Source organism: Equus caballus, chromosome 17 (assembly GCF_041296265.1).
Source record: "Equus caballus isolate H_3958 breed thoroughbred chromosome 17, TB-T2T, whole genome shotgun sequence".
In the NCBI taxonomy this organism is placed as follows: domain Eukaryota; kingdom Metazoa; phylum Chordata; class Mammalia; order Perissodactyla; family Equidae; genus Equus; species Equus caballus.
The window spans coordinates 18171941-18199742 of NC_091700.1; the positions used below are offsets into that span (position 1 = coordinate 18171941).

General features: G+C 39.7%; 2 protein-coding genes across 15 annotated transcripts; one reads left to right on the top strand and one right to left on the bottom strand.

Moving 5' to 3' along the window:
• Positions 1-935: 935 nt before the first annotated feature.
• ZMYM5 (zinc finger MYM-type containing 5) lies at positions 936-26556 on the bottom strand. 14 transcript variants are annotated; one of them, XM_070239406.1, is made up of 9 exons: positions 26344-26556; positions 25254-25322; positions 20951-21452; positions 20631-20724; positions 16335-16442; positions 10333-10618; positions 9601-9766; positions 8443-8655; positions 1165-2472 (listed from the first exon to the last, which is right to left on the bottom strand). In XM_070239406.1, exons 3-5 carry the CDS (start codon positions 21440-21442, stop codon positions 16360-16362), a joined length of 669 nt encoding a protein of 222 aa, XP_070095507.1. In that variant the 5' UTR covers positions 21443-21452; positions 25254-25322; positions 26344-26556; the 3' UTR covers positions 1165-2472; positions 8443-8655; positions 9601-9766; positions 10333-10618; positions 16335-16359. The 14 variants fall into 14 exon arrangements, with proteins under 14 accessions (XP_070095505.1, XP_023477120.1, XP_070095511.1 ...); XM_070239408.1 differs by having other exon boundaries at positions 26226-26351; XM_070239407.1 differs by lacking the exon at positions 26344-26556 and adding an exon at positions 26051-26184.
• LOC111768712 (nascent polypeptide-associated complex subunit alpha, muscle-specific form-like) lies at positions 25072-27802 on the top strand. The gene is made up of 4 exons (XM_023621959.2): positions 25072-25176; positions 25327-25535; positions 25599-26194; positions 26244-27802. The coding sequence occupies exons 1-4, from the start codon at positions 25072-25074 to the stop codon at positions 27800-27802; spliced, it is 2469 nt and encodes an 822-aa protein (XP_023477727.2).

The following is a 27802-nucleotide window of genomic DNA, read 5'->3' on the forward strand; positions in this document are numbered from 1 at the left end:
CTGCTGCAGGCGGCCCAGTGTTTCGTTGGTTCGAATCCTGGGCGCGGACATGGCACTGCTCATCAAACCACGCTGAGGCAGCGTCCCACATGCGACAACTAGAAGGACCCACAACTAGAAGAATATACAACTATGTACCTGGGGGCTTTGGGGAGAAAAAAATAAAATCTAAAAAAAAAAAAAAAAAATTTCAGAAATTTACAATGAACACAGATAAACTGAGCACCTATATCTTCGGAATTTTTCACATTTAACTCATTACTGCATGTAGAGTTTATGGTGCCTTGTATATGTAGAGTATGCTGAAGAAATGAAAGAATTTAAAGGTGAGGATCTAATTTTGTTTTCTCAATGGATAAATTTGATGTTTTAACCTAATTATCTTAAGTAGCTACTGGTTTGTTTCATTAGTTTACTCGGATACCCAAGGGTCTAATATAATCATAATCATATAACAAACCTGTCATTCAACGAACTGGTAAACTTTAATGAACTAACAGGCACAGTAACCATTTGCAAAGGAACTTCAGAACCTGTGTTATATTCTCTGGAGTATCCTCTTAGGCCTTTGAGAGTAAACTGGATTCTTGGATGAATCCCAAAGCCTCATTCAGATCCAAGTCTGAAAGACTGAAACAATCCAGTTGTCAGAAAACAAAATGGTTATAGATTAATGAGAATGATTTTCCTGAGTCTCCCCAAAATAGTTTTATGCACTGGCATCACTCACAGAATCTGCAAGTACTCCTAGTGTCAGCCCCACCAAGAAGAATGCATCTTGTTCTGCTCTAGTCATTGCTCATATGTCATTTTGTTTCACAGGAAAAGCCTTGAGACAAGCCCAAGTATACATAAGAATTGAATATATGATAAAATCGATATCGGAAATCAGAACAAAAGGGAGAACTGCTAATACACAGTGACAGGGACACTGATTGACCATCTGAAAACATTGAGCTCTTTAATTTTTATTAGTGTATTTCTGAAATTTCAAGCACTCAGTCTCCTTCAGAGGAAAAAAAATTCCACAATACCTAAAGATTAATATATTTTTAATATTTCTTATATTTATACCAACATAAAAATAGGCATACACTCTTTATGCTTATAGTTCTCACATAACAATAAAAGCGAAAACATTTACAAATTAAATTAAAAAACCAATAAAATGCAAATTAACCACCTTTATTTATTTAACGTAACAAAGATGCTGCTTTGCTCAAATAATAAAACAATGTTTTCCTCAAAAGAAAGAAATCACAAGTATTTGGTTTAATAGCAAAAAGGTGCAGTTTCACATCCCGTTCTGTTCTTAAACTGCTTCTGAATGTTTTAATAATAATGATGATAACGCTTGTTCACGTATCTTGTACAAACTGGTATGGATAAATTTAAGCCTTTCTCTCCCTCTTTCCATGTAATCAGAACAGAAAATCAACCAAACTTGTCAAATGTCAGTCCTCAAATACCAATTTAAAAAGGTGTGAATTGACAGACTGAAAAAATTAACAAGTGCCTTTACTGAAATCTGAATTAATTATGAATCCAATTAGCTTTAGAATTTGGAACAGAAAGATTCTTTACTATTATACTTATTGCTAATGAGCTGTTGCAAGTTATTCTGTAAAGCAGCCTCACAACACAATGGTACTGTGAGGGTACAGATCTTTTCTGAGTAACTGTAAGACGGTCATGTCAAAAACCAAATCAGGTATATTACGTGTACAACAATAGCACACCATCATTTTTCTCATTCTCTTTTAATCTGTGTTCTGCAGCTTCAACAGTTTTATTTTTTTTTAAATCAGATTTTAACTTTGAATACTTAACACTATTGTTGATGTGCATTTCACTCTCTTCATGCTTGCTAAGAATATGTGATAAGTGCTGCCAATCTTTGCACCCATTCTCATTCTTCAGTTGATTTTTCCCTTCCCCAAAGAGTTTGCAATACAGACAAAACACAGAATCCTTTGAGGTTGAATAAAGTAGCCAAGCTCTAGTAGTTTTTTCACCATTTGAAAGGATTCGTGTATAATAAGTTTCTGAAAATTTTCTCCCTGTATTGTCTTTTGGAAAGTTAAAGTTTCTTACTTGAGGTGGATCATTTTCAACAAGAGTGTCCCGTTGTTTGATATTCAAAACGCGAGGCCATGTACCTGGATCTGCAGAAAGCACAACTGGTATGATGGATTCTTCTGATTTTTTCTCTTCCAGTTGCTCTTGAAATTTATCAGCTATGGTTGACATAAAAGAAGGTAAATTCACATCCTGTTTGATCAGTGATGTGTCCGTGCTACATTCTGCTGAAATCTGTAGATCTAAAGTCTTTTCCTTTTTTTCTGGTATTCCCTCTATTTTTTCCAAAAGTGTATTCAAGGATCCATATAATGTCCTTTCATTTTCTTCTGTAATAGCATTCCTTTTTCTGTTTTCTGATGCTGGAAACTTTTTTGATTTTGTTTCCATTATCTGGGGAGCAACAGATTACAAATTTATCTTAGAATTGTTAACACTAAGAAAATTAATTTATATATAAATGCCCAATAAGTACATGAAAAAGTGCTCATCACTAGTCATCAAAGAAAGACAAACTAAAACCACCACATACACTTCATACTCACTAGGATGGCTATAATATGAAGAGATAGATAATGATAAGTATTGATAAAGATGTGGAAAAACTAAAACCTTCCCAAGGTGCTGGTGGGAATGAAAAATGGTGCAGCTGCCTTGGAAAACAGTCTGGCAAGTCCTCAAAAGTTAAACAGAGTTACCATATGACCCAGCAATGCCAAAATGAAAATCTATGTCCATACAAAGACTTGTACAGAAGGTTCATAGCAACGTTATTCATAATAGCCAAAAAGTAGGAATAATTCAAATGTCCATTACTCATGGATAAATAAAAATGTGGGGGCCGGCCCAGTGGCATAGCAGGTAAAAGTTCACACGTTCCACTTCAGCAGCCCAGGGTTCGGTGGTTCGGATCCTGGGTGCAGACCTATGTACCGCTTATCAAGCCAAGCTGTGGCAGGCATCCCACATATAAAGTAGAGGAAGATGGGCACAGATGTTAGCTCAGGGCTAATCTTCCTCAAAAAAATTGAAAAGTGGTATTCTCCATACAATGGGATATTATTTGGCAATCAAAACAAGATATATGATACACCATGGATGAAACCTTGAAAACAGTGTATGTGAAAGCCAGTCATAGAGTACCACATACTGTATGATTCTATTTAATAAAAAGACATTACCTATTTCGGAGTCAATAAAATAAAAATGCAAAAAAGATTCAAAACAACAAAGATGTACAGCATGTGAACAGCATCCTGTTAGCTGTAATAGTTTTGTACTCAGCACAACTTAAACACTGTATACAATGCAGCTTACGAAAACTAAGAAAAGCTTTGTTCTAATTTAATCCTGAAAGCAATGTGGCAGCACTGAAGTAAAAAAAGCAGGAGTGACATGATCAAATTTGTACTTTAGTAAGATTTCTCTGATTATATTATGGATTTCCAACTGTAAGGAAGACCAAAGGTACAGCAACAGGAAGCTGTGGGAGTAATCAGATCTGGCAGAGATGACGGTGGCTGTGTCTAGGATGAGAGGAAGAGACATAGGACAGAGTTCAGAGATATTTAGGAAGTAGAATCTGGATTAGTTGGTAACTGAGTGGCTCTAGGGGCTAAGGAAAGAATGGCTCTAAGATTCTGCCTCGGCATCTGACTGAGTGGTGGGATCATTTACTGATATGGGCAACAAAGAAGGAAAGCAGGTTTAGAGTTTCAGTTCTAGACACAGTGTTTGAAGTATTTATGGAACATTCAAGTGGAGATTATAGATGGATATATTGGTCTGAAACTGAAGAAATATGATCTGCAAATATATTTTGGAAGTCATCAAAAAATATATTGAGACTATGGGATTGGATAAGACTACTAGAAGAGCAGATATAAAAACAAACAAGAAAGCCAAGGACTGTAGTCAGTGTCATTTTTCACATAACCAAGCCCAAGCTATGGTCTTCTCTCTTTCCTTCCTGAGTTCCTTGGGAACGAATAGGTAGTCAAGTTGTTATAGCTGTAATTCACAATGGATGGGCCACTTCCCAATTGTACGACCTTGGGCAAGTTACTTAACTACCTAAGTTTCAGTTCCTCAGCAATAAAATGAGCATATTGATGGCACCTAACTAGAGAGTTTGTTTAGCCAGCCCTGGTGGTCTAGAGATTAAGATTTGGTGCTCTCACTGTCTTGGCCTGGGTATGTTTCTTGGCCTGGGTATGTTTCCCATTCAGGGAACTAGACCATCCATCGATTGTCATACTGTGGCAGCTGCATGTTGCTGTGATGCTAAAAGCTATGCCACTGGTATTTCAAATACAGCAGGGTCACCCACAGTAGACAGCTCTGCTTTCTGTACAACTTCCAGACTAGACAGACTAGGAAGAATGACCTGTCCACCCACTTCCAAAAAAACTGGCCATTGAAAACCCTATGAATAGGAGCAGAGCATTATCTGATACAGCACTGGAAAGTGAGACGATGGTGCAAAAACACCAGGCAGGGTTACACTCTGCTGTAAAGATTCACTAAGATTCAGAGTAGACTTGATGACACTAACAAGAAAGGGAGATTATTTAGATCATTAAATGCAAAATACATGTAAAGCTGTATCTGGCACCACAGTAAACTCATGTCAGCTATTATTATTGGCATACACTCAATTGAGGATACTTGTAATTATCTGACAATTACGGAATATGGTCTAATACCAAAGAACTGAAGACAAAGGCGGTTGATCCAGGTACTCCTTGGTGCAAAGGCTCATGGATTTTCCACATTATACTCTAAGTTGCACGGTTAAACTGCTTGTCTTTCTCATCCATGTCACTCAGGCACTCTATCCAGGGACATTCACCTGAGATTCTTTGAAAATGAAGCTCAAAAATACTTTAGGGCTGTACTACGTTCATCTGTCACAACGAACATTTTTACTGATGACCTGAATGAAAACTGAAGCCAAATAAAAGGCAGGTGAGGTAGGCAGCAATCAACTAAAGTCACTAAAAATGGGGGGGAAAATCACTAGAAAGAAAGGTACCAAGATAGACAGCACTGTATTTATTAACAGAATCTCATTTCACTCTCAGAAGTGTGCCAGTTAGGAGGCTGAGTCACCGCACATATAAGGCTAGTTATTTTGGAGATTATTAATTGAATCAGATATAGATCCCAGCCTCAGGTATTTGTATCAGAGGCAACAGAGTCTACTAATAAAGTTTCAGATGTGAGGTCAAATCTAGCTGTGTGACTGTGGGTAAGACACTTTCTCTGAACTTCAGTATCTTTAACATATTTTAAAGGTTTTATTTAATCAAAACAATATACATTTGGTGTAAAGCAACAACTAGTTATACCTGATTAATCAAAACAAACAGGAGTCCCCTACTACCTACATCCATTTCCCCTTTCCCAGAAGTCAACTATTTTCAGCATTTTTAGCTGATTCTTCTGGTTTTTATTTCTAAATATCCAAGTAACATGTTTATAACATCACTATTTATTGATTTTTCCTCCTATTTGTAGGCATCATCACTGACTTCTCACTAAGAAAAATGAAAATTTAGCTGTTCTCCTTCTCACTATGCTTACCCCACACACTCAGCATCCAGCCACCTGCTTATCCCTTTGGTTATAGGATTTCTCAACTGTGGCACTACTGACATCTTGGGCCAGACAATTCTTTGTTGTGAAGGACTGTTCTGTGCATTGCAGGATGTTTAGAAGCATCCCTCGCCCTTAACCACTAGAGGCCAGTAGCACTCCCCCAGTTGTGATAATCAAAAATGTTACAGACATTGCCGATGTCCCCAGGGGACAAAAAAACCTCTGGTTATGTCACTGGGTAAAACCAAGATTCAGTCTTTACCTTTTATGACTGTGTATGCTATTCTGAGAAAGGAAAAGGTCTTCATACACCACTAAGGCGTTCTGTTGTGAGAAAGCCTGCCACTAATCATTTAAAAACAGTAACGTGGTAGGAGAAAAGACATACATTTGTAAAACATCTGTATTGCGTGCAACTATTTCTATATTTGTCAACTATGAACTATTTATGAGCTATTTTGCATTACTGATATACATATGGTAGAATAAACAGACTTTCTTCTAGTGATCAGAGTGGCAGACAATAGTTATTCAAGAAAGCCTCGATATATGGTTGTTGCCTATTTTGACTATACATATTCTCCCATTTTTGCCTCCTCTGATCTTCATTTAGGAGTAAAAATTGGTGACCTTAACTTAGCAAAAACTCATGGTCTAAGCAGGTACAGGTAAATCATCCATTAAAAAAAAGACGTAAAAATATTAAGACCTAACATAGTCATTTATTACCAAATGAGAAGTTCACTAAGTTATATTTGCCATATACTTTTATCTTTTGAGGACGATTAGCCCTGAGCTAACTGCTGCCAATCCTCCTCTTTTTTCTGAGGAAGACTGTCCCTGAGCTAACATCTGTGCCCATATTCGTCTATTTTTTATGTGGGACACCTACCACAGCATGGCTTGCCATGCAGTGCCATGTCCGCACCTGGGACCTGAACTGGTGACCTCTGGGCCACCAAAGCTGAACGTGTGCACTTAACTGCCACGTCACTGGGCCGGCCCTGCCATATACTCTTTTGAAAAGATGACTTATGCTAAGTCTTTTTGCCTATTTTTTAACTGTTCATTGTGCTCTTCGGTAAGCCACATCCAAAAGCTTTGTTAAATATGAGGTGTAGTATATATAAAGAAAACAGTAACGATAACATAAATAAGCCTTCCCTGCAAAAACTTAAAGTCAACTACGGGCATCTATTGTTTGCTATCTCTTGCTAAGCCTAGCACTTCAGAGTTACTTCTTCCTAAAAGCCAACCATATAAATCCATATCCAGTGAAAGAGGGGTTAAGAATGTTCTTAGTTTTACATTTATGATTCATCTTGAATTAATTTTTGTGTATAGGATAAAATGGGGTCAAGGCTCATGTATTTCCATATAAACAAAAAATTGTTCCAGTACCATTTGTTAAAAAAATCTTGCTTTTCCCCATCAAAATAATTTAGTACCTTGTAAAATCAACTGACTATATATGTGTGGTTCTATTCCTGGGCTGTCTATTCCATTGATCTGTTTGTTTATCTTTATATGCCAACACCACACTACCTTGATTACTGTAGCTTTTTAATGTCTTTTTTCCCCAAGCTTTATTGAGGTATAATTGATAATAAAAATTGTATATATTTATGGCATACAATGTGATGTTTTGAGGTTTTTAATGTCTTAAAATTAGGTAAATGATAATTCCTTAACCTCTACCTCATACCATACACAAAATTAACTTGAGATGGATCACAGACCTAAACATAAAATCTAAAACTAAAAAGCTTCTAGAAATAAACATGGGTAAATATCTTCATAACCTTGGTAGGCAAAGATTCCTTAAACGAGAGAAAAAGTATTACTCAGAAAAGCAAATAGTAAATTGGACTGTATCAAAATTAAAAACTTGGGCATTTCAAAAACAACATTAAGAAAACGAAAAGGTAGGACACTGTCCAGGAGAAAATATTCTGAATACATTTACTTTACAAAAGATACGTATCCAGGGGCCAGCCCCAGGGCCAAGTGGTTAAGTTAGCATGCTCCACTTTGAGGGCCCAGGGTTTTATGGGTTTGGATCCTGGGTGTGGACCAAGCACTGCTCATCCGGCCATGCTGAGGTGGCAGCCCACATAGCAGAACCAGAAAGACCTACAACTAGAATATACAACTATGTACTGAGAGGCTTTGGGGAGAAGAAAAAAAAAAAAAAAGATTGGCAAGAGATGTTAGCTCAGGGTCAATCTTGAAAAAAAAAAAAGGGAGGTGGCAAACCTTAAAAAAAAAAAAGTATCCATAATATATGAACAATTCCTATAACTCAATAATACAAAGACAACTCAATAAAAAAAAATAGCTGAAGACTTGAATAGACACTTTATAAAAGATATATGAATGATGAAAAGGGAAGATTAGTTATAGGGAAATGCAAATTAAAACCACAATGAAGATGATCATTTCATATCCATCAGAATAGCTTAAAACAGACAATAGCTAATTTTGGTGAGAATATGGAGAAACTAGAACTTATTAAGCAAAATGGGAGTGCAAAATGGTAGAGAAAAGAATTACTCACTGTAAGGTCTGCACAGAGTAAAAATTTAAAACAAGCTTACTTACAACAATCAATTGATTTCAATACTCATTTGAGATGGGAAAGCTCAATGACAGAATGGCAAAAAAGGAACCAAATTGAGATTCTAAAATAAATCTGGTTAATGTAAGCTAATAGAAAGAAGCTGTTACATACTTGATCATTTAAAACTCATTATAAAGAATTACCTGTTTATATTCATTAATACAACTTTGGCAGCAAAATCTCATCTGCTGACTTTCAATCGTCAGGACATGGTTTCCAGCACTTTTCCTGGGCAAGTACTCTCCACACTGTTCACAGCAATTCATTATTAGACCATTGGCCAACCTGTACTTATTAAAGCACTGGTTACTGCACAGTTTGTGTGTCACATTATTAACGCTGACTTCATGACGAATCTAAAAGAAAAACCAGTATTAAAAATTAATATTCAATGATCCGGATTAGCCCAGTAAGCAATGAGTTAACTAGTTTCTTCAACAGAAACAAGGAATCTCTAGTAATTTCTCAGTGGAAGAAATATTCAGGAAAAAGACTAAAAAGCACATTTCGTTATTCTTTCATTTCTTTGTAAAATTCTTTGATTTTACAAAAGAGGAAAAATAAGATTCGTAGAACAAAAAGTAACAAAATCAGTAATAACTTCACCAGAGAACATTTAAGAATTACAGAAAATTAACTGTTGTAGAAGATTTTGATATGGCCTGCTTATAAAAAATTGATTGTGAATTCTCGGTATTATAAACCTCATTGCCTTAGAAAGTTTGTAGGAAGGGCTAGGGAATCGATATTATGCACATGCAGGATGGTGTCTGTGTTTATCTAAGTAAGGTGGTTCTTGCTTTACTTAGCTCTGTGGAAACTGAGATAAAATCATGTCGTGGATTTGCACGGCTCTGGGGCAACCAACCAAATTCAGTTACCAAGGACTGCGTTAAATCAGACTGCCTGGATGCATGTTTCTTCTTTCAGCAACTAGAGAGGGCAATACCCCTTAAGAAATGTGAAGTTATCGACATACTCCACGTGTTCTACATGCTTTTGTGCCACTGGGTGCTTCCTTCATGTCCTGAATCTACATTTTTAGTGTGGCTTAGGAAGAACAAAATCCACCATAAAACAATTGCTTTATGAGTATATCCAATTCCATAGTAACAGATGTGTACTCTCCATACTATGCAAATGAGATATTTGTTCATAAGACAGTTCTAACACATTCTTATTCCCTTTAACTTCACTGTGTAGATTCACGATGTGCATTATGTAGATAGCAGAGCATATAACAGCACTTTAAAATTATCCCTGTTAGCCTAGATAATAACTTAAGATATAAAAATCCAGACCTCTGTTAATTTACTACAGATTGTACATCTTGATTTATTCAGAACTCTTTTTCTAAGATTCTGGTTGTCTTCATAGGGAGACAAACAAGATGTACCACAAAATTCTTGGAAGAATTCGCTTGACTCCACTTGAGGACCAATAGTAGCCTTTTTTGTAGATGCATCTCTGAAACACAAGTGATAGACACACAATTTAAGAACACTGCATTTTAATAAAAATTAGATATATGAACAATAATTGACATTTTTGACTTTCTCATAATTTAATCCCAGGAATCAACTATAATTTTTGTATCCAGTAAAATCCTCTTTTTGGTTTCATTGCCAAGACTTCCTAAATAATATGGGAAGAGAAGATCTGGGGGTAAAAATATTTTGTAGCACAAGAACCTCGCCACAGGTTCTCATGATTTTTAGAAGCATTCAAAAAGGCTGGCAGCAACTTGATAGAACTAAGGTAGCAGACAGGGAAGAGAGTGAGGCAGAGGCAGTAGCAGGGAGAAGATCAATTTATTTCTATACCTACACTCCATTTTACTGCCAAGAATAAGCAGAGTACAAATGAGCCCACAGCTCTGACATACTCCAGAATAACTCAAGCTCAACAAACGTGAAGACATCACAGCAACAACTCCACCCATGAATCTATGCAGCTCTCTGATTACATTCAGAACACATATTTATACTGCCAGTATCCAACCATATGGAGCCATGTTGAAAGGCACAGCTTACTTTTTACATATTACATTGCGCTTCTTTGGCATACGCTTATGAGAGAAGGAAGAAAGGCAGGTGGTAGAACAAAAGAGGTGAGCAGATCCTTTTCGTTGATAAGCTGTCTGTCCCTTCTGTAAAGGTTTTCTGCAGTGTGCACAAGTGATTTTAGCTGGTTTAGTGGGCTGCTGTTGGGCTGAAGGCTGGAAAATCTGTTTAGGAAGCGACGCCACTGGTGATAAAGAATCCACCCCTGGCTGTTTCTGATTACGGGGAAATGATGCTGACTGGGAGATCCAAGAATCTTAAAAACAAAAGGCACAAAAAAGTCATGGAACAATTCAAAATTCACAACAGGAAAATATTTAAAATTTTCATTTTACACATGTTTAAGAGACTAGTAAGGCAGCAATATAAGCGACTGGTTAAGGCCAGGCAGCCTTGTTGCACAATCTCGTGGTAACTATCCACTTTGTATTCTAAGTGAATGATACTCTAATGTGCCAACAATGTAAATGTGCCCCTGGAATTGTGCAATGCGGGAGCCACCATCTCTGAAGTCAGACTCCCCAAGTTCAAAATGCATCTTCTGAACTTACTAGATTGTGCAAGTATATTAAATTGTGTCTTGGTTTTCTCAGCTACAAATTGGTAATGATATCTAACTTATCAGAATGCTATGAAGACTAAATGAGATAATGCATACAGTAAAGCATTATGTTTGGTACACAGGGCACTTGAAAAAAGTATTAGCCACTTTTTCTTATTTGAGAGGAAAGTATTAATACCTTATAAAATAAAGCAAATATGCAAATACAAAAATAAGTATAGAGTCTGGTATATGACATTCATTTTCATTACAGCTTCCCCCTCAACATTATGAAAAATTGAAAGCACACAGAGGTGAAAGAATTTTACACTGAACACCATATGCACACCAAGTAGATTCTACACTATTTTACTATTTTTGCTTTAACACATCTTTCTTTCTACTCATCCCTCTAACCAATCTGTCACTTTTATGTATTTCAAGTAATATGTAGACATCAGTACACTTCCCTCCAAAATACTTTGAGATGCATATAAGTGAGACGTAACATTCTAAAGCAACTCTTTCTACAATTATTTCCCAGTCTTCTAAAATATTATTTCATAGGCGTTAATACACATGTTGGATTACTCAAAGACTCAGCTTTCCTAACTTCACAAGGGACTCTTTCATTATTTATTATCGTTAGCTTAAAAATGGTATGATATTATATACAGTTAACAGTGGTTCTCAAACTTTAACATCCATGAGATCATATGGGAATCTTGTTTAAACAGAGATTCTAAATCCGGTAGGTCTGGGGAGCGGCCTCAAATTCTGCATTTCTAATTAACTTTTGGGTGATGGTGACGCTTGAGAAATAAGGCCCTAGAGTACTGAATTTTTTCATCTTTCTTCAAAAATAGTTTTTGTCATTAGCAAGAAGGCTACGGCCTCCTCGACCTATCACAGCTCCAAAGGCTTCTCAGGATACTACAAACACTAACAACTCTATTTTCATTTCTAAATTCTCATCCACCGCTTCTAACTTTCTTTGTCCTATTTCCAGATACTTTTATCTTACAGGCAAAACTAAAACAGAACAAGTAACAAAAGGAATTCTCAGGGCCAGCCCCGTGGCCAAGTGGTTAAGTTCACATGCTCTGCTTTGGCGGTCCAGGGTTTCACCAGTTTGGATCCTGGGCGCGGACACGGCACCGCTCATCAGGCCATGCTGAAGTGGTGTCCCACATGCCACAACCAAAAGGACCCACAACTAAAATATAGAACTATGTACTGGGGGGATTTGGGGGAGAAAAAGCCAAAAAAAAAAAAAAGATTGGCAACAGCTGTTAGCTCAGGTTCCAATCTTAAAAAAATAAACAAGTTTTTATCACCGACTACTCAGAAAGGAAGCTTCTTTACTGCTAAATTTTCCTTCTTCTGAACCATTCCTTTAGAAAACAAAAATTACATATTCATCTATAGAATAAACATAGGTTGCATTCTGAGATCAAACTTCTCTGCATATCATCTAGATAATAAAGTAGATTTAATAAATAACAGAAACGAAAGATAGCAAACCATTACAAGATTTGTCTAACATGGGAGAAATAAGAGCCTTGAATACAAGAACACTGGGCTTTTAAGTTTTATAGACTTATCCATACTTAATGGGGACACATTTATATATACTCATGCAAAGTGAGACATCAACCGTACTGCTCAAGTTCTGAATTTTTTTCCCCTTAGCTTTGGTGCATACATAAGGCAGATGTTTCCCCTGTTTATACTGCAACTATCTAATTTCTCCTAAATTCAAAGTTTCTTATTTCATCAAATTTTTACTTTACTTTATTTTTGGTACTAGTGTCCCCAGGTTAAACTCAAAGAGCTCTCAACCAAGTTCTTCCATGCCCTTTCCCCGGAATAAATTTTAGGAAAAGGGGCCTATTAGATGCTTTAGTCCAAATCCCTCATTTTATGCAAGGAAAATTAAGACCTAGAAGTTAGGTGATTTGCCCAAAAGTCCAGTAAGTACTAGATCTAGTATTTAACCTTTTAGGTGTTCTTCATTTTTTTCCTGCATCTGAACTCTTCGGCCTAAAGAATAATCTTTTGCTATTTCTTTTTTTCTTTTTTGAGGAAGATTAGCCCTGAGCTAACATCTGCTGCCAATCCTCCTCTTTCTGTTGAGGAAGACTGGCTCTGAGCTAACATCCGTGCCCTTCTTCCTCTACTTTCTATGTGGGATGCCCACCACAGCATGGCTTGCCAAGCAGTGCCATGTCCACACCCGGGATCAGAACTGGCAAACCCTGGGCTGCCAGAGCGGAACGTGTGCACTTAACTGCTGTGCCACCAGGCCGGCCCCTGCTATTTCTTTAACGCTGGTGTGCTGGTGAAAGTTCTTTCAGTGTCTTGGTGAGATTTTCTTGGTTGTTAAAGAAAACATATACACAAAGTTTATAAATCTTAAGTACTGAGCTCAATGAAATTCTTTATAATGATTATACTTGCATGACTACCACCCAAATAAACATAATTTCCAGTATCCCAGAAGCCTTCCTTGTGTCTTTTCCCACTCAGTAACATCCCTCCTTTCATACACGCCATCCCTATTCTGACTTCACAGATTAGTTCTGTCTTATTTTGAACATCATATACATGAAATCATATAGTATGTACGCTTTGTGTCTAGTTTCCTTAACATTTTGTAAGGTTCATCCACACTGCATGTAGTAGTTCATTGTTTTTCACTGTTGTCGAGTATTCCATTGTGTGGCCAATACTATTTATTCTGTTCATGGACATTGGATTGTTTCCAATTTTTGACCATGATTTCTGTACATGTCTTTCAATGGTTTCTTATCCCTGCTTGGGATTTGTAAAGGTTCTTGAATTTGTAGGTTAACGCTTTTTCTTCATTTTAGAAAATTATCAGTCGTACCTCTTCTGCCTCACTTCTTTCCTCCTCCTTCTGGGACATTAATTACATGTCCTTTTCATCAAGTGTCATAGGTCTCTTACATTCTTTTCTGTTTTCCACTCTTTTGGGTATGATTCAGTCTGGATAATTTTCTCTAGTATTATCTTCCACATTTCATTCATATTCTCTTTAGCTGTGCTCAATCTAAAGTTAAACTGTATACTTTCTTAAAATCTGTGTCTGATAATCCTATTAGCTGGATTCCTTGTGGACTTACTTCTATTATCTGCTTTTTTCTCTTGGTTTTCTTTCATATGGCCTTGCCTCCTCCTACCCGTGATTGTTTTTTATTGTTTCTATATGAAAAACTGAAAAAAAAGATGAGGGTCTGGGTGATGTTGGAAGGGTTGGAAGGGGTTTTTTTAAATAACCTGCATCCTTCCTTGTGTGCCTCTGTGAGTCTGTTGAAAGCCCCACTTACATTCTCTGCCTTTCTCAGAAGCTTTTTCTGGAAATGAACACATACAATACCCATAAGAGAAAAGCAGCCCCAAGTAACAGATTACTTCTTTGAGGTTCCTTCTTCTCAGATCTTAGAACTCTAATTTTTTTTCACTATATTTGTAGCTCTATGATGTTTTCAATAGATATTTTATATAATTTGTCTTTTCCCCCCTCTAATTATTCTCTGCAGGAGGGCTAAGAATTACCTAGTTTATTGTTATCAGAAGCAGAACTCTCTAGAATCAGCATCATGGCCAGAAATGTCAATAATGCAATAAAAATATAACAGATGCAAGAAAAATTTCTAACTTAGGTATGTTCTGTGACGAGTTTTTTCCTAATTATATAAAGACATGTGATGAGCCTTCACTGAAAAATAGTCTACCCCAAAGGTTAATGCAAGGATTAAATGACTCAAAGGTCCATTCCAAGGGACATAATTTTCATAAGAGGCAATGCAGAAGTTTTCTGTGTACTTTATGCAGAGCCTAATTTTATATGATGAAATCTGAACTCTAAGCCCTAGATTTAAATATTATTCAACTCAGAAATTCTCATCTTGCTCTTATTTTCTTTTTCCTATGCTGGAAAATCTTTAGTTTATAGAAGTGGGAAGCACACGGCAACTAAAGTCAGACACTCTGGGGGAGCTTTGACTCTTAAGGAAAAACAAAACCTAAGGTTAATACTAAAATTAGGCCGCTTTCACTGTCCTACATTCAAGTTAAACAAAGAATAAAAAATAGCAACAACGACGACAAAACGACTGCCCTTTTGACAAGCGCCTTAACCTTTAAGAAAGCTTCAAACATCTTCACCATCACTCTTTACCTGATCACTTGGTGAACATTCTTTTTAGAATTCTAGACTAAGAGTGTCAAGTGAGTCACTTCGTGCTTTCTGGCTTTGTTTTAAAATCGTGATATTTTATGTGATGAGAAAATATAGAAATGTAAAATATAGTTTTGAATTAATGATAAAAAGATGGCAAGAATAAAAATAAGTCCAAGAGTAATCAAAACTTCAATCAAACAATGTTTTTAAGCTCAATTATACCCACAATTTGAGCAGAATGATAGTATAGTATCTAACTACAGTTAAGTATCAATGTATGCTATGCTTTTAAATTGAAGAGGATCTTATTTATCCATATTTGCCATTAAATACACAACTTCAATTTACTCCAGAAAGTGGAAAATAGTCAAGGCTGAAACATAAGTGATACATGGAAAGGCTTCTGGTTTCAACTCCACCTAAGAGCTTCTATGTACATAAAATGGAATTCATGCTCGCACAAATATACATCTAAAATTTAGGATATAAGTACAAAACTAAAAGTAAGTGAAAGAAATAAATCCAAAAGTATGATTTCCAACAGACACTATTTCAAGTCCTCAACATCTTCAATTCCTTCAATATAGAGATCCCAAGTTTTTAATGATATCATTTCTCAGGTTTTACTCTTAATCAATAAACAAAAGATGTCCATAGCAACAAATGGATGACAAACATGAATGAATTCATAAAAAGTTTACAAACATATTTTTAAAAGTTCAATAATGTATAAATTAAATTAAGATGGTATCACCTTTCATTGATCAGTTTAGCAAACACTAAATAATACTCCTACCCCTGAGGCGAGCATACAATATGGAAAAAACCCCTCTTATATTGTAAGAAAAGTAATACAACTTTTAGGTGGGAGCAATTTTGCATTAACCGTTCCACCTATAGAAACTTTTCTCAAGAAAATAACACAAATGTGCCAAATGTACAGAGATATTCATGAGAAACCTATTTACAATTGTGAAGACTAGAAACAACCTCAAATAACAATCTAGTAAATGAATTATAAACATAAAAAGCTAATTATATTTGACATGAGCTAATAATATACTTTATGATGAAATGTCAAATGCTTTCCCCTTCACCACAGGTCAAGAACAAGACAAGGCTTTATATTCTTACCACTTCTATTCAACACTGTATTAGAAGAAGAAATTTAAAAAGGGATCTTTGAGATCAAACCACTTCCATAATAATACTGAGATTACTTGCCTTTTTCACTGTGTTGGCATTTGCACTAATGGCACAAAAACAATGATGGGTCGAACTGCTGGCAGTGGAAGCAAACTGTGCTACTAAAGTTCCCTTCACTATCACGCACTTGCAGAAAAGAAAGAAAAAGTGTCATCTTCATTTATGTTTTTTATTCCAACACAAATGGGTCAATACAATTTTGACACCAATCACCTGGAGTTAGCATCAGACCCCCCTATAGGTTTAAAGGCATTGTCCCCAACAAGACTGCCCTCACTTCAGATGCCACCAGTACTTCTGGCCAGCTGGCTATAAATCTGGGATGTTCCTAAGACCTCCTTCGTGTTTGATAATTTGCTAAAATGACTCAAAGAACTCAGGAAAGCTCTATACTTACAATCACCGTTTTCTTATAAGGGATACAAATCAGGACCAGCCAAATGAAGACATATATAGGATGAAGTCTGGAAGAGTCCCAAATGCAGAGCTTCTGTGCCCACTTTTCATGGAATCAGGTAGCATCATCCACCTGGCACACTGATGAGTTCCCAACCAGGAGGCTGCACTGAGCTTCAGTGTCTAAGGTTTTTATTGGTGTTTCACTGCATGGGTATGACTGATAGAACTGTTCATTGCACATGACAACTCAATCTCCAGCCTGCCTCTCCTCCCTTGAATTAGGGCTAGCTTAAAGCCCCAACACTATACATCACATGGTTGGCTTTTCTGGTGATCCTCCCACAGCCTTAGTCGCCTGATCTCTTAGCACAAATTCAGGTGTGATCCAAAGGGCTTATGAATAGAAAAGATCCTCCTATTACTTGGGAAATTCCAAGAATTTAGGCTCTCCCCCAAGAACCAGGGACAAAGGCCAGTGAAATTATTATACTACAGATGTCCTTTGATGAAACAGTAAAAATTAGTATTAATTTTACCAAATTTCAGCCTTTCTTAATATTCTGTATGAAGAACAGGGCAGCATGCATAAACCGCTTGTTTCATACGAAAGTACAATGGCTGACAGTACAAAGTACAAAGGAAAAATGGATAAGCACTTGCAAAACTGTTGCACTGCAAGCTAAACTAGCCTTTCATCACAAAATACCATTTTTACTTGAAAGAATGACTGGCTATTGACAAGACATTTTCTTGAAAATATATCAAATAAGCCTGTCACTTCAAGAAAAAAATGAAAGCATTCGTCGCCAATGAGAAAATTTGAGCTTTTAAGTGAAAATTAGAATCTTTGAAAACTCGTATCCACCACTGTGAGCCTGATAGCTTTTTTTTTTTAACAATTGGCCCTGAGCTAACACCTGTTGCCAATTTTTTTTTTCCTCTTCTTTTCCCCAAAGTGCCCCTAATACATAGCTGTATATTCTCATTGTAGGTCCTTCTAGTTCTGCTATGTGGGATGCCACCTCAGCATAGCTTGATAAGCAGTGTGTAGGTCCATGCAAGGGATCCAAACCAGCGAAACCCTGGGCTGGCAAAGCAGAGCATGTGAACTTAACCACTCGGCCACAGGGTTGGCCCCAAACAGCTTTCTAAAGTGTCAACACTGAGAAGCTCTCTGTAACTGGTAAATCAATATTTTACAAATAACGAAAGCACAATATCCCAAATCATACAAAGGTCAAAGGTCAATGAACTTTAATGTAATAGAGTATTGAAAACTTCCTTACATGGTTTCATATTCCATACTGTAAGAACATTTCTTCTTCTTTTTTTTGGTGAGGAAGATTGGCCCTGAGCTAAAATTTCTGCCAATCTTCCTCTACTTTTTTGTATGTGGAACACCGCCACATCATCGCTTGATGAGCAGTGTGTAGGTCTGTGCCTGAGATCCAGGCTGGTGAACCCCAGGCCACTGGAGCGGAGCATGCAAACCTGATCACTACACCACTGGGCTAGCCTCTGTAAGAACATTTAAGGAACTACCACTTCTCAAGTTTTGGTGCTGTGTCGGAGGAAAAAAAATATGGTCAAAGAAAAAAAATATCCATAATTATCTAAAAAGGCTATTAACATAGTGCTACCTTCTACAACCACTATCTGTGTAAGGATACATTTTCGTTTTTTGAGGAAGATTAGCCCTGAGCTAAGATGTGCCACCAATCCTCTTTTTGCTGAGGAAGATTGGCCCTGAGCTAACATCCATGCCCATCTTCCTCTATTTTATATGTGGGACACCTGCCACAGCATGGCTTGCCAAGTGGAATGCAGGTCCACAAGCAGGATCGAAACCAGCAACGCCCAGGCTGCCAAAGTGGAATGTGTGAACTTAACCGCCATGCCACTGGGCCAGCCCCCTGATTTTCTTTTTATATTTCAAACAAAACAGAGTATTTAAACACATTCAATGTAAAAATAGAAGTGAGGAGCTAGATATATCTCTTTAAAGAGAATTGCAAAACTGTAAAGCAATGTCACTCTTTCCACTAAATTGTTTTGAAAAGTTATTTTCATTAAAAATGGTATTTGTCATATAATACATAATTATTGTTAAGTGAAAATACTTTAAAGAAGTTTTAATTTCTAATATGATAATAGATATAAATAAAAAAATCTTTGGGATCCTCAATCATTTTCAAGAGTGAAACTGAGACCATAAAGTTTGAGAACAACTGTCCTATAGAAATAACAACAATGTAAACAAAGACATTTAGTGTAGAGTTTCAACAGTGAAAAATAGGAAACCATATAAATGCTGAAGGTAGAGGAATGAGTATCTCAGACAAAGGAATATTTTATAGCCACTGAAACTTCTGTTTTTAAAATGACACACAAAAATTTAGATTAAGTAAATCAACAGAACACAAAACTATATATAATATGCTCTAAATTATATTTTCAAAAACCACAGGTAAAAAAGATTGAAAACAGGGGCTGGTCCCGTGGCCGAGTGGTTAAGTTCTCGAGCTCTGCTTCGGCGGCCCAGGGTTTTGCCAGTTCAAATCCTGGGCGTGGACATGGCACCGCTCATCAAGCCACGCTGAGGCGGCATCCCACATGCCACAACTAGAAGGACCCACAACTAAAAATACACAACTATGTACTGAGGGGCTTTGGGAGAAAAATGAAAAATAAAATCTTAAAAAAAAAATTGAAAACAAACAGGTCAAAATTTTAATAGTGGTCACTTGTAGATAGTGGGGTAAGGTAACAGATATTAATTTCTTATCTCTAACTATGATTTTTTTCCAAATAATCTTTAATAATCACCTAGTATTCTTATAACCAGAGAAAAGGATTAATTTAACAAAATAAAGAAAAGAAAAATACTAGCATTCTATTAAAGCAATAAGTGATTAGGTTCTTAGTGCTAGTTACTTTTCAGGCCTTCCTCAAAACTGTAAGTTGGTCAATAGCAAAAGCACTAAAATGGTCAAAACAAACAAAAATATCAACCCAAAAAAGCCACACCCGGGGCCAGCCCGGTGGTGCAGCGGTTAAGTTTGCACGTTCCACTTCTTGGCGGCCCAGGGTTCTCCAGTTTGGATCCCAGGTGTGGACATGGCACCGCTTGGCAAAAGCCATGCTGTGGTAGGCGTCCCATATACAAAGTAGAGGAAGATGGGGATGGATGTTAGCTCAGGGCCAGTCTTCCTCAGCAAAAAGAGGAGGATTGGCAGCAGTTAGCTCAGGGCTAATCTTCCTCAAAAAAAAAAAAAAAAAAAAGCCACACCCTAAGTCATGAAAAAGCCACAAAAAAGCTTTGCTGTATTTTAATAACTTTCATTGTATTTTATTAGAGGAAGACTGTCTACATAAAAGTTTTTAAAATATAGGTCTCTGATTTAAAGACAAGAAAGTCTTCCAACTTTTAAAGTGAAGCAACTAACGAAATGCTGATTTAAAAATGAAAATCACAAACAAGCAAAAAGTAAACACTTGAAAAGCAAAAACTGAAATTTCAAGTTACATAATTACAAATTAAACTCAATTATTATGTAATATTACTTTATTCCTTCAGTTCACTATCCATCTTTTTATTCTATCATTTTTACATTAAAATAAAGATGACAAGTATTAAAATAAGATAGACAAGGATGGTGGTAGTAATTGAAGGTTTTCAATTAAAACACTTTAGATGTAAATCACATTGTTAAAACAGACTACTAATTCTGCAAAATACAGCAACCAAGTAGACCACACAGTTTTACTAAGTAAAATATTCTATCTTAATACGAAAGTCAAGAGAAATAAAATATTTCACATATAGAATGTAAATAAACTAAATAGGTACCAAAAATAACAGCCAAAAACTTATTTGGGGTAGAAGGAAAATATTTAATATTACTTACTGCTTACCAGGACTATGATGAGTTGCAAATTCTCCACTCTGAAATTCATCTCCTGCCACATTCACTCTACCAGGATTAAAAGGTCCTACTGCAGTCTTGGTCTGTGAAGTTAAAGATGGGGTGTATGTTTGTATATTAACACCAAAACTACTTGACTGCAGTCCTTTAGCGACATCTCCCAAGTTGGTATTCTACAGTGATGTTATATGTGTAATCATTAAGTTCACATCTCGCCCAGCATACAGAGCTTATACCTGTAGCATTAGAAATATGGATGTCAGAGTCTGGTTCTGTAGTGATAACACTATTACCCATTCCTGCATTTACCTTACTTCTTGAAAGACTGGAAGTGGAGAAATCCAAATCTTTGGCTCTGTTTTTAGTTCCAGGAAGTCCCCATTCAATAAAACTGGAAGAATTTGTCTTTTTCCCTCCATTTGTTTCTATGTCCTCTTCATCATCAATAACAATTGTCTCACTTATATTTCCCTTCTGAGAAGCCAGATCTCTTGAGGAAGGAAGAATTACGGAAAAATTTCCTTGCAGCTTTTCATTTCTTGACGAAGCAAATTTAAAGTTTCTTTGATCAGCTATTGCTGGAGCAGAATTTGAAAGAGGTTGTATAGATTCAATAAATACAACATCATCATCATCATCATCATCTTCCATTGATGAGTTTCTAGATCTATTAATTAAAGGACTAGTTGAGTCACCAAATGAATTTCCTACATCCGTGAGACTAGCTGCCATGGCTTTACTCCCTAATAAAAGAGGAGTCTGTTCAGTCAAGTCTAATCTTCCCACTGAACGTTTATCCATGCCAAAGAACCTGTAAGAGAGAGAGAAACAAACAAAAAAAAGTTCGAGATTATGGCATTTCACTGCAGTGAAATAACACAAATGAAATTTTAAATTCTTTATGTGATTTTTCTCTAAGTTTTAGAGAAAAACATCTCACCCATTCTGTTTTTCCTCTCCCATTAACAATTTAATGCTTACTTCTTTGGAGTTTGATGAAAGTGAATTATCCAAATTTTGGTAGCCCTTAAAAAAAAATTTACTCAATTTAACCTATTCACCCTTTACACTGAAAAAACACCTAAGTCTTCCTTTGATATAGAAAATAGTAACAAAATAATTGGTTTTTTAAAAATTTTTTAAAAATTTTTTAAAAATTTTATTTCTATATTTTGTTTTGTTAATTTTTTTTTGAGAAAGATTAGCCCTGAGCTAACACCCATGCCCATCTTCCTCTACTTTACATGTGGGATGCCTGCCACAGCATGGTTTGATAAGTGGTACATAGGTCCACACCTGGGATCTGAACCAGTGAACCCTGGGCTGCCAAAGTGGAGTGCGCGAACTTAACCGCTATGCCACTGGGCTGGCCCTAGTAACAAAATAATTTTATCAAGTACCAATAACCCAAAGTCCAAATATAATCAGTATACTACTTATACTTTTATCTACTGAACTGGCTATAATACTGTCCGATCCCTATTTCTCCAGTGTCTTGGTCATTGTTTTTTTAAATTCTCTGCTTTCAACACAACTAGGTGATTAAATCTTTCTTTTCCTTGTCTAGGAATTGCCAGACATAATGCTAGGGGTTTTTTACATAAAATTCTGAAAAGGGGCCAGCCCCGTGGCCAAGTGGTTAAGTTCATGTGCTCCACTTCTGCAGCCCAGGGTTCTAATCCTGGGCGTGGGTATGGTGCTGCTTATCAGGCCACGCTGAGGTGGCATGCCCCATACCACAACTAGAAGGACCCACAACTAAAAATACACAACTATGTGCCGGGAGGCTTTAGGAGAAAAAGGAAAAATAAAGTTTTAAAAAAAAAATTCTGAAAAGAACCCCATGATACAGGTAGAATTTAATCCATTTTACACATCAGTAAAGAGAAGCTAAGTAACTAAATTGTTCTGGGTAAGCCCAAATAGGACTTAAACTCAGGGCCTTAACTCTAGGCCCCAAATTCTTAACCACTCTGTTATATTCAACAAAGACTTCTGTGTAGCTAGTCTGCACTAGGGTATGACAAAGGAAAGGATCTAGCAGAGAGACACAGCTGAAGAATATGGAGACGTGAATGATCAGTGCAGCAAAGCATTTAAACAGATGAGAGAAGATAAGGATATGTGCACAGGTAGTAGTGGAAGTGATCAGGACTAAGAAATCACCTGTATCTCAAAGGCAAGAGGAGAAAGGGTAAGTCTAGCTGGAATGTATGTAAGAACGTAGAAACGAGAGATGCACAGCTGAGGTAAGCCTCAGTTTTCTTAGTTAGAAACTCAAGAGAATGAAGTAGTAGAATGATTAAGAAAACTCACTTTATATGGCAGACATCATTCCATTTTAAACATCTTATATTGAAATATGCTAAATAATAAATAACATTTCTAATCAAAAATTTTCCCAACTAATTTTAATTGATAATAGTTACAGTCATGTAATAGATAACATTTATTCTTAACAGAATAATGCCATTAAATATATTAATTCAATTAATGCTTATGTAAGTGAAGTAGGAACTATTTTTCCCACTTCACCCATTAGGAAACTAAGACTCAGAAGATAAAGTAATCTGCTTAACCTGCCCAAGTCCCCCCCATTGCTGGGAAGGGTAGTCAGGATTCAAATCCAAGAAATCTTGACTCTAGAATTTATTTCATAGCCGTTACATTATATGCAATTAATGTATAATACAATTTTTAAAAACTAGTTATCTTTTATTAAGATGAGTGAACTCACTAAACAAAATCAACATTCAAATAAGTCTATTTCAAAGATAAAGAAGTAACAAATCTAATGGACCAGTTTAAAAGGGTTATAAAAGAAACACAAAAATTGAGATCATCGTTAACATTCATCCAGTAAGCTTATTATGTGGTTGATTTTCAAAGGAAATCAGCAATAATTTAGTGTAAATTGAGCTACGAAATACAAGAACTCATTATACACAAATTCTTAGTCCTTTCTGTATTCAAATAAACCTAAAACAGAAAAGAACAGTTTCTGGAAAAGAACTATAGTTGACTTCATAGCATCCTCTGGTGGGTGCTGGGTCCTTATCTTAGTATCCTCAAAGAAAACAACTGAAAGGGCATTCTTTATGCTAAGCTCATTGCAGTCACCTATCTTCAAAAAAAAAAGACTAAATATTTACCTATCTTCAAATTCGAGATTATAAAAAAGTTAAACCACTCCTAAAAGTATATAATTTAATTATCACTTTCTTAACTCCATAAACAGAAGACTACAGAAAAGTTTTGACTATTTCTACAATATTATTCAAAAACAGAAAAAGTTATGGTTTAGCTAATTAGCTGCATGGCACTGAGCTAATTATAATTACTTCACCTCATTGAGTTTTAGTTTTCTAAGGTATAAACTGTAAATGGGGATAGTATATGACTCCAAGGTTTTCACTGAGACAATTGGACATGCAAGTCCCTACCCTCTGCCCAGACCATATTAAAGAGTGCAAAAAATGTTATATCTCTCTCCCTTGAGAAGGGATTCAGGCAAATACTTTGCCTACATCCTAGGATTTCAACAAGTGTCTAATTAATCTTAAATATTTACCTATATTGTTATATTCGTTTCAATCTTCATAGCAATCTTTGGAAGACAAACATAACTTACTCATTTATACAACGTGCATAATAAAAGTGCATTTAATTAAACAAGATGCGCATTTGTAAATGGGCATAATATAGGTTCATTTATTGACCTCTATTTAGTTTGCACTTGCCAAAGTAATAAAGAGAACACAGATATGACCCTCATTCTGAGCTTCCTGAAACCTAGCCCTTTGTACTATATTATGCTGCAAACATCCTAGAAACACTCTGCTGAGGAATGCTTTTTTTTTTCAGGAAGATTAGCCCTGAGCTAACTACTACCAATCTTCCTCTTTTTGCTGAGGAAGACTGGCCCTGAGCTAACATCCACGCCCATCTTCCTGTATTTTATATGTGGGATGCCTACCACAGCATGGCTTTTGCCAAGCAGTGCCATGTCGACACCTGGGCATTTTATTGTTCCAAAATGAACCACAAAGATTACTTTCTGTTAACAAGGAAAGGACACATTAACTTCATAATGGAGGGATCAGGCTGTCACTACCAATTCAGTGGTCTTCCATAGAATCACGAATAGTGTGACAACTAGATTATGTATGTCCTGTTGTGATGTTAGCTGGATGACAGTCAGGATGCATAAATATAAATTTTCCTCAAATATAAGACCAAAACATACTCTCTTCGTCAACCTTAACAGAAGATTCAGTATATTTATATGTATTATAAATGTATTTTATAAATATTTATATAAAATAAAGTTATTTCTGTCCACTGAAGAACAAGAAAAAAACTTAAATGCAAAGCATTTAAAATAAAACTAAGTCCTATCACGGAATTCTAGAGATGCCCCCGTAGGGTAAATGACAGCGCCCACTCCCAGCGCGTTCTCAGGGGTTACTCGGGCTTGGCTCCCGAGACACGGTGCACCCAGGCCATCAGCTCTCTGCCTTCAACATAACAGCACGGTAAACGCCACCAGACACCCTACTACTGCACTAAAGCTTATTAAACACCAAAGCAGTGTAGAATTAGAATGACTCACAAAAGAAATGTTTTCCTCCTTAATTTCTGCCAAAGCCTCACCAGACTGGCCTGAAGGTGATTCTCGGTCCTAGAATGAGAGTAGAGACGGGAATGATTTCGCACGGCCAGCACAGGAAGGGCCCGGGTCCGGCGGCCGCAGGGTCCCCGCTCCGCCGCCCTTCTCGGGGCAGGGGCGCCAGCAGCGGGCCCAGCGAGCGCGGCGGCGGGCCGCAGGGCACCCGCTCCTCCACGCCGCGGACGGGGGCGAGGGCGGCCAGCCTGCCGCCGGGAGGGGAGCCGGGCAAGGCAAACGCTGCCTCGACGCCAGCGAGGACGGTCTTCCCTCCTAAATTGGCCCACCCAGCGTCATCCCCGACACTCCGGGCGCCAAACTGGAGGTAAGGGGCGGCTCCCGTCCCCGCTGCGCTGAAACCACCCCCGTTTGCCCCAAGCAGTTGCCCCGAGCCCGAGACTTGCCCCCCCCGCGGTCGGCGACCGGCAGCGCTGCCTCCCCGTCCGCCATTAGAGACCCAGCCAAACAATACGTGAGGAGGAGAGCCGCGCAGCGCAGCGCCGGGCAGGGGAGCAGCGACGGGGGGCCCGCGGGCGCCAGGCAGCACCCTCGCCCCGAAAAACTTGGGGCCCTCGGGCCGCGGCGGACGGGCGGGAGCGCAGCCCGGCAGCGGGAGGGCGAACTGAGGCACCCCTCCCCCACCCTGCCCCCGCCGCGAAGAAAGGAAAAATGCCCCGCGACCTCCCGCCGCCCCGGCCCCGCGGCCCCCGCCCCGGCGACCCCCGCCCCCGGCGCCGCCTCACCCAGCCCGCCCGGCCTCGCCCTCGCTCCCGCAGCCCTTCGGGCCGCACGCGAAGGCGCCTCTGACATGAGCGGAGCCCGGCGCAGCCCCCGAGGCCCCGACGCGGCAGCGGCGACGGCAGCGCGCCGCGGGGGATTAATCCCGGGTCGGTGGGAGGCTCCGGAGGCTGCCCTCACCCATCTCCGCCTCCCCAGTCGCCCCCGCCTCCGCCTCCTCCTCCGGAGGCTGCGCTGCGCCCAGCCACCCCCACTATCGGCGGACCCGGACTGGAAAGACAGCGGGGCTAAGCCTCACCCGGTTCTGGCTGCGGCTCCGCGGAACGAACCTCCCCTCCCCCGGCCCACCCCCCTTCGGCAACACGCACAACTCCGCTCGGTCCAGTCCCGGGTTTAGCGCTGGTGAGGAGGAGGAGGCGGAGGCGGCGGCGGCGCGGCCGAGCCCGGCGAGGCCCCGTCCTCCGCGCCCCCATTGGCTGGAGGGGAGGGCGGGCCGGGGCGCCTCGGGCGCGTCCATTGGCTATCTCTGCCCTCCTTCAGGACCCCCCTGGAGGGGGTGGTCCGAGAGGCTGTCCGTCAGGCGCAGGCCACGCCCCCGGCGTTTCCATTCCACTCCCCCCGCCGCCAGCCCTCCGCTCTCAGCCGCGTCCGCTCCCTGCTTACCCCCGCCTCCTACCCCGCCCCCACCCCGGGTCCGTCAGGGTCAGGCAGCCCGAGCTGCGCTGCCCGTTGCACCGGCCGCGGGCTCGGCCCCTGGGGGACGGGGGACCCTCCGGGGCCCGGAACAGCCCGAGAGGCTGAGGCCGGGGCCGCCTGCCCTCGCTCGGGCCTGGGCGCCCGGGCCGCTGCGGCGGCTCCCGACGACCCTGCCCGAGGAGAGACGCGGCCTCGATGTCCCCAACGCCCTCCCTGGCCAGTTCCTTGAAGCCCCCCGTGAGGGCCGAGCCCGGGCAGGGGCTGGAGCCAGGCAAAGTGGGAGGTTGGGTCAGCAGGTGAAGTGGATTCCCGAACGCCCGGAGGAGAGTGGAAGCGCTTCCACCCTCGCCTCACCCCCGTGGGGAATTGTCCCCCCACCTCCCGTCATGGCTGCTGGAGGAGACGACGTCCTCCATTTTGTCGGGACTGCTGTGGGAACTTGGGACCAGTTCAAACGCAAACCCCGTGGGGCTGGGAAACTTGTCCCCGGGAAGCCCCAACTGGACTCCGCCATTCGGCCCGAGGGGACAGCCCCTGCCTCCAGCGTCTGCATCCGAGGGGCCCTGGGGCACGGCACAGGCGCGACGGCGGGGAGACCCGGACGCCGCTGCCCGCCTCCATCAACCAAGATGGAGGAAGCTGCGGGCGCCCCTGGAGCTGGGCTCCCGCCTGTTGGAAGGCCGGAGCCTCCCCTCGGTGTGTCCCTCGGCGCTGCCGTCCTCCTGCTCCGCAGCCTCTCTCGCTCGCCCTCCCTCAGCCTCCACCCAGCCTCTCCACCGCCTTCCACCCTCTCCTGGTCCTCAACGATTGATGGAGGCTCCACTGCACGGCGCGCCCAGTCGCTTCGCCCGCCCGGGGCCGGCCCCGCCGGGGGAGCGGGGCGGAGAGGCTGCCAGCTGCCGCGCGCCCCGGGGCGGCCGTGCGCGGAGAGGCCACAGCCACCGCGGGGCTTCTCTTTTGTTCCTCGTCTACACCTCCGTCTTGGGCGCACGTCATGGTGCTGTGCAATTTCCAAGATTCCACGTAAAGATGAAAGGGAGGCCTCTTCCGTCTCACCCTAG

Bases quoted from the DNA above. Each gene is read 5' to 3' on its own strand.
- ZMYM5 (XM_023621352.2), bottom strand. From the start codon at position 21,442: ATGGATAAACGTTCAGTGGGAAGATTAGACTTGACTGAACAGACTCCT. The intron at 10,619-20,630 runs GTAAGCAGTAAG...TTTGTTTTTAAG, and splicing joins TGCAACTCATCATAGTCCTG to ATTCTTGGATCTCCCAGTCA. The intron at 9,767-10,332 runs GTAAGCTGTGCC...CTTGTGTTTCAG, and splicing joins CGCAATGTAATATGTAAAAA to AGATGCATCTACAAAAAAGG.
- LOC111768712 (XM_023621959.2), top strand. From the start codon at position 25,072: ATGACAGCGCCCACTCCCAGCGCGTTCTCAGGGGTTACTCGGGCTTGG. The intron at 25,177-25,326 runs GTAAACGCCACC...TCTCGGTCCTAG, and splicing joins GCCTTCAACATAACAGCACG to AATGAGAGTAGAGACGGGAA. The intron at 25,536-25,598 runs GCAAGGCAAACG...TGGCCCACCCAG, and splicing joins GCCGCCGGGAGGGGAGCCGG to CGTCATCCCCGACACTCCGG.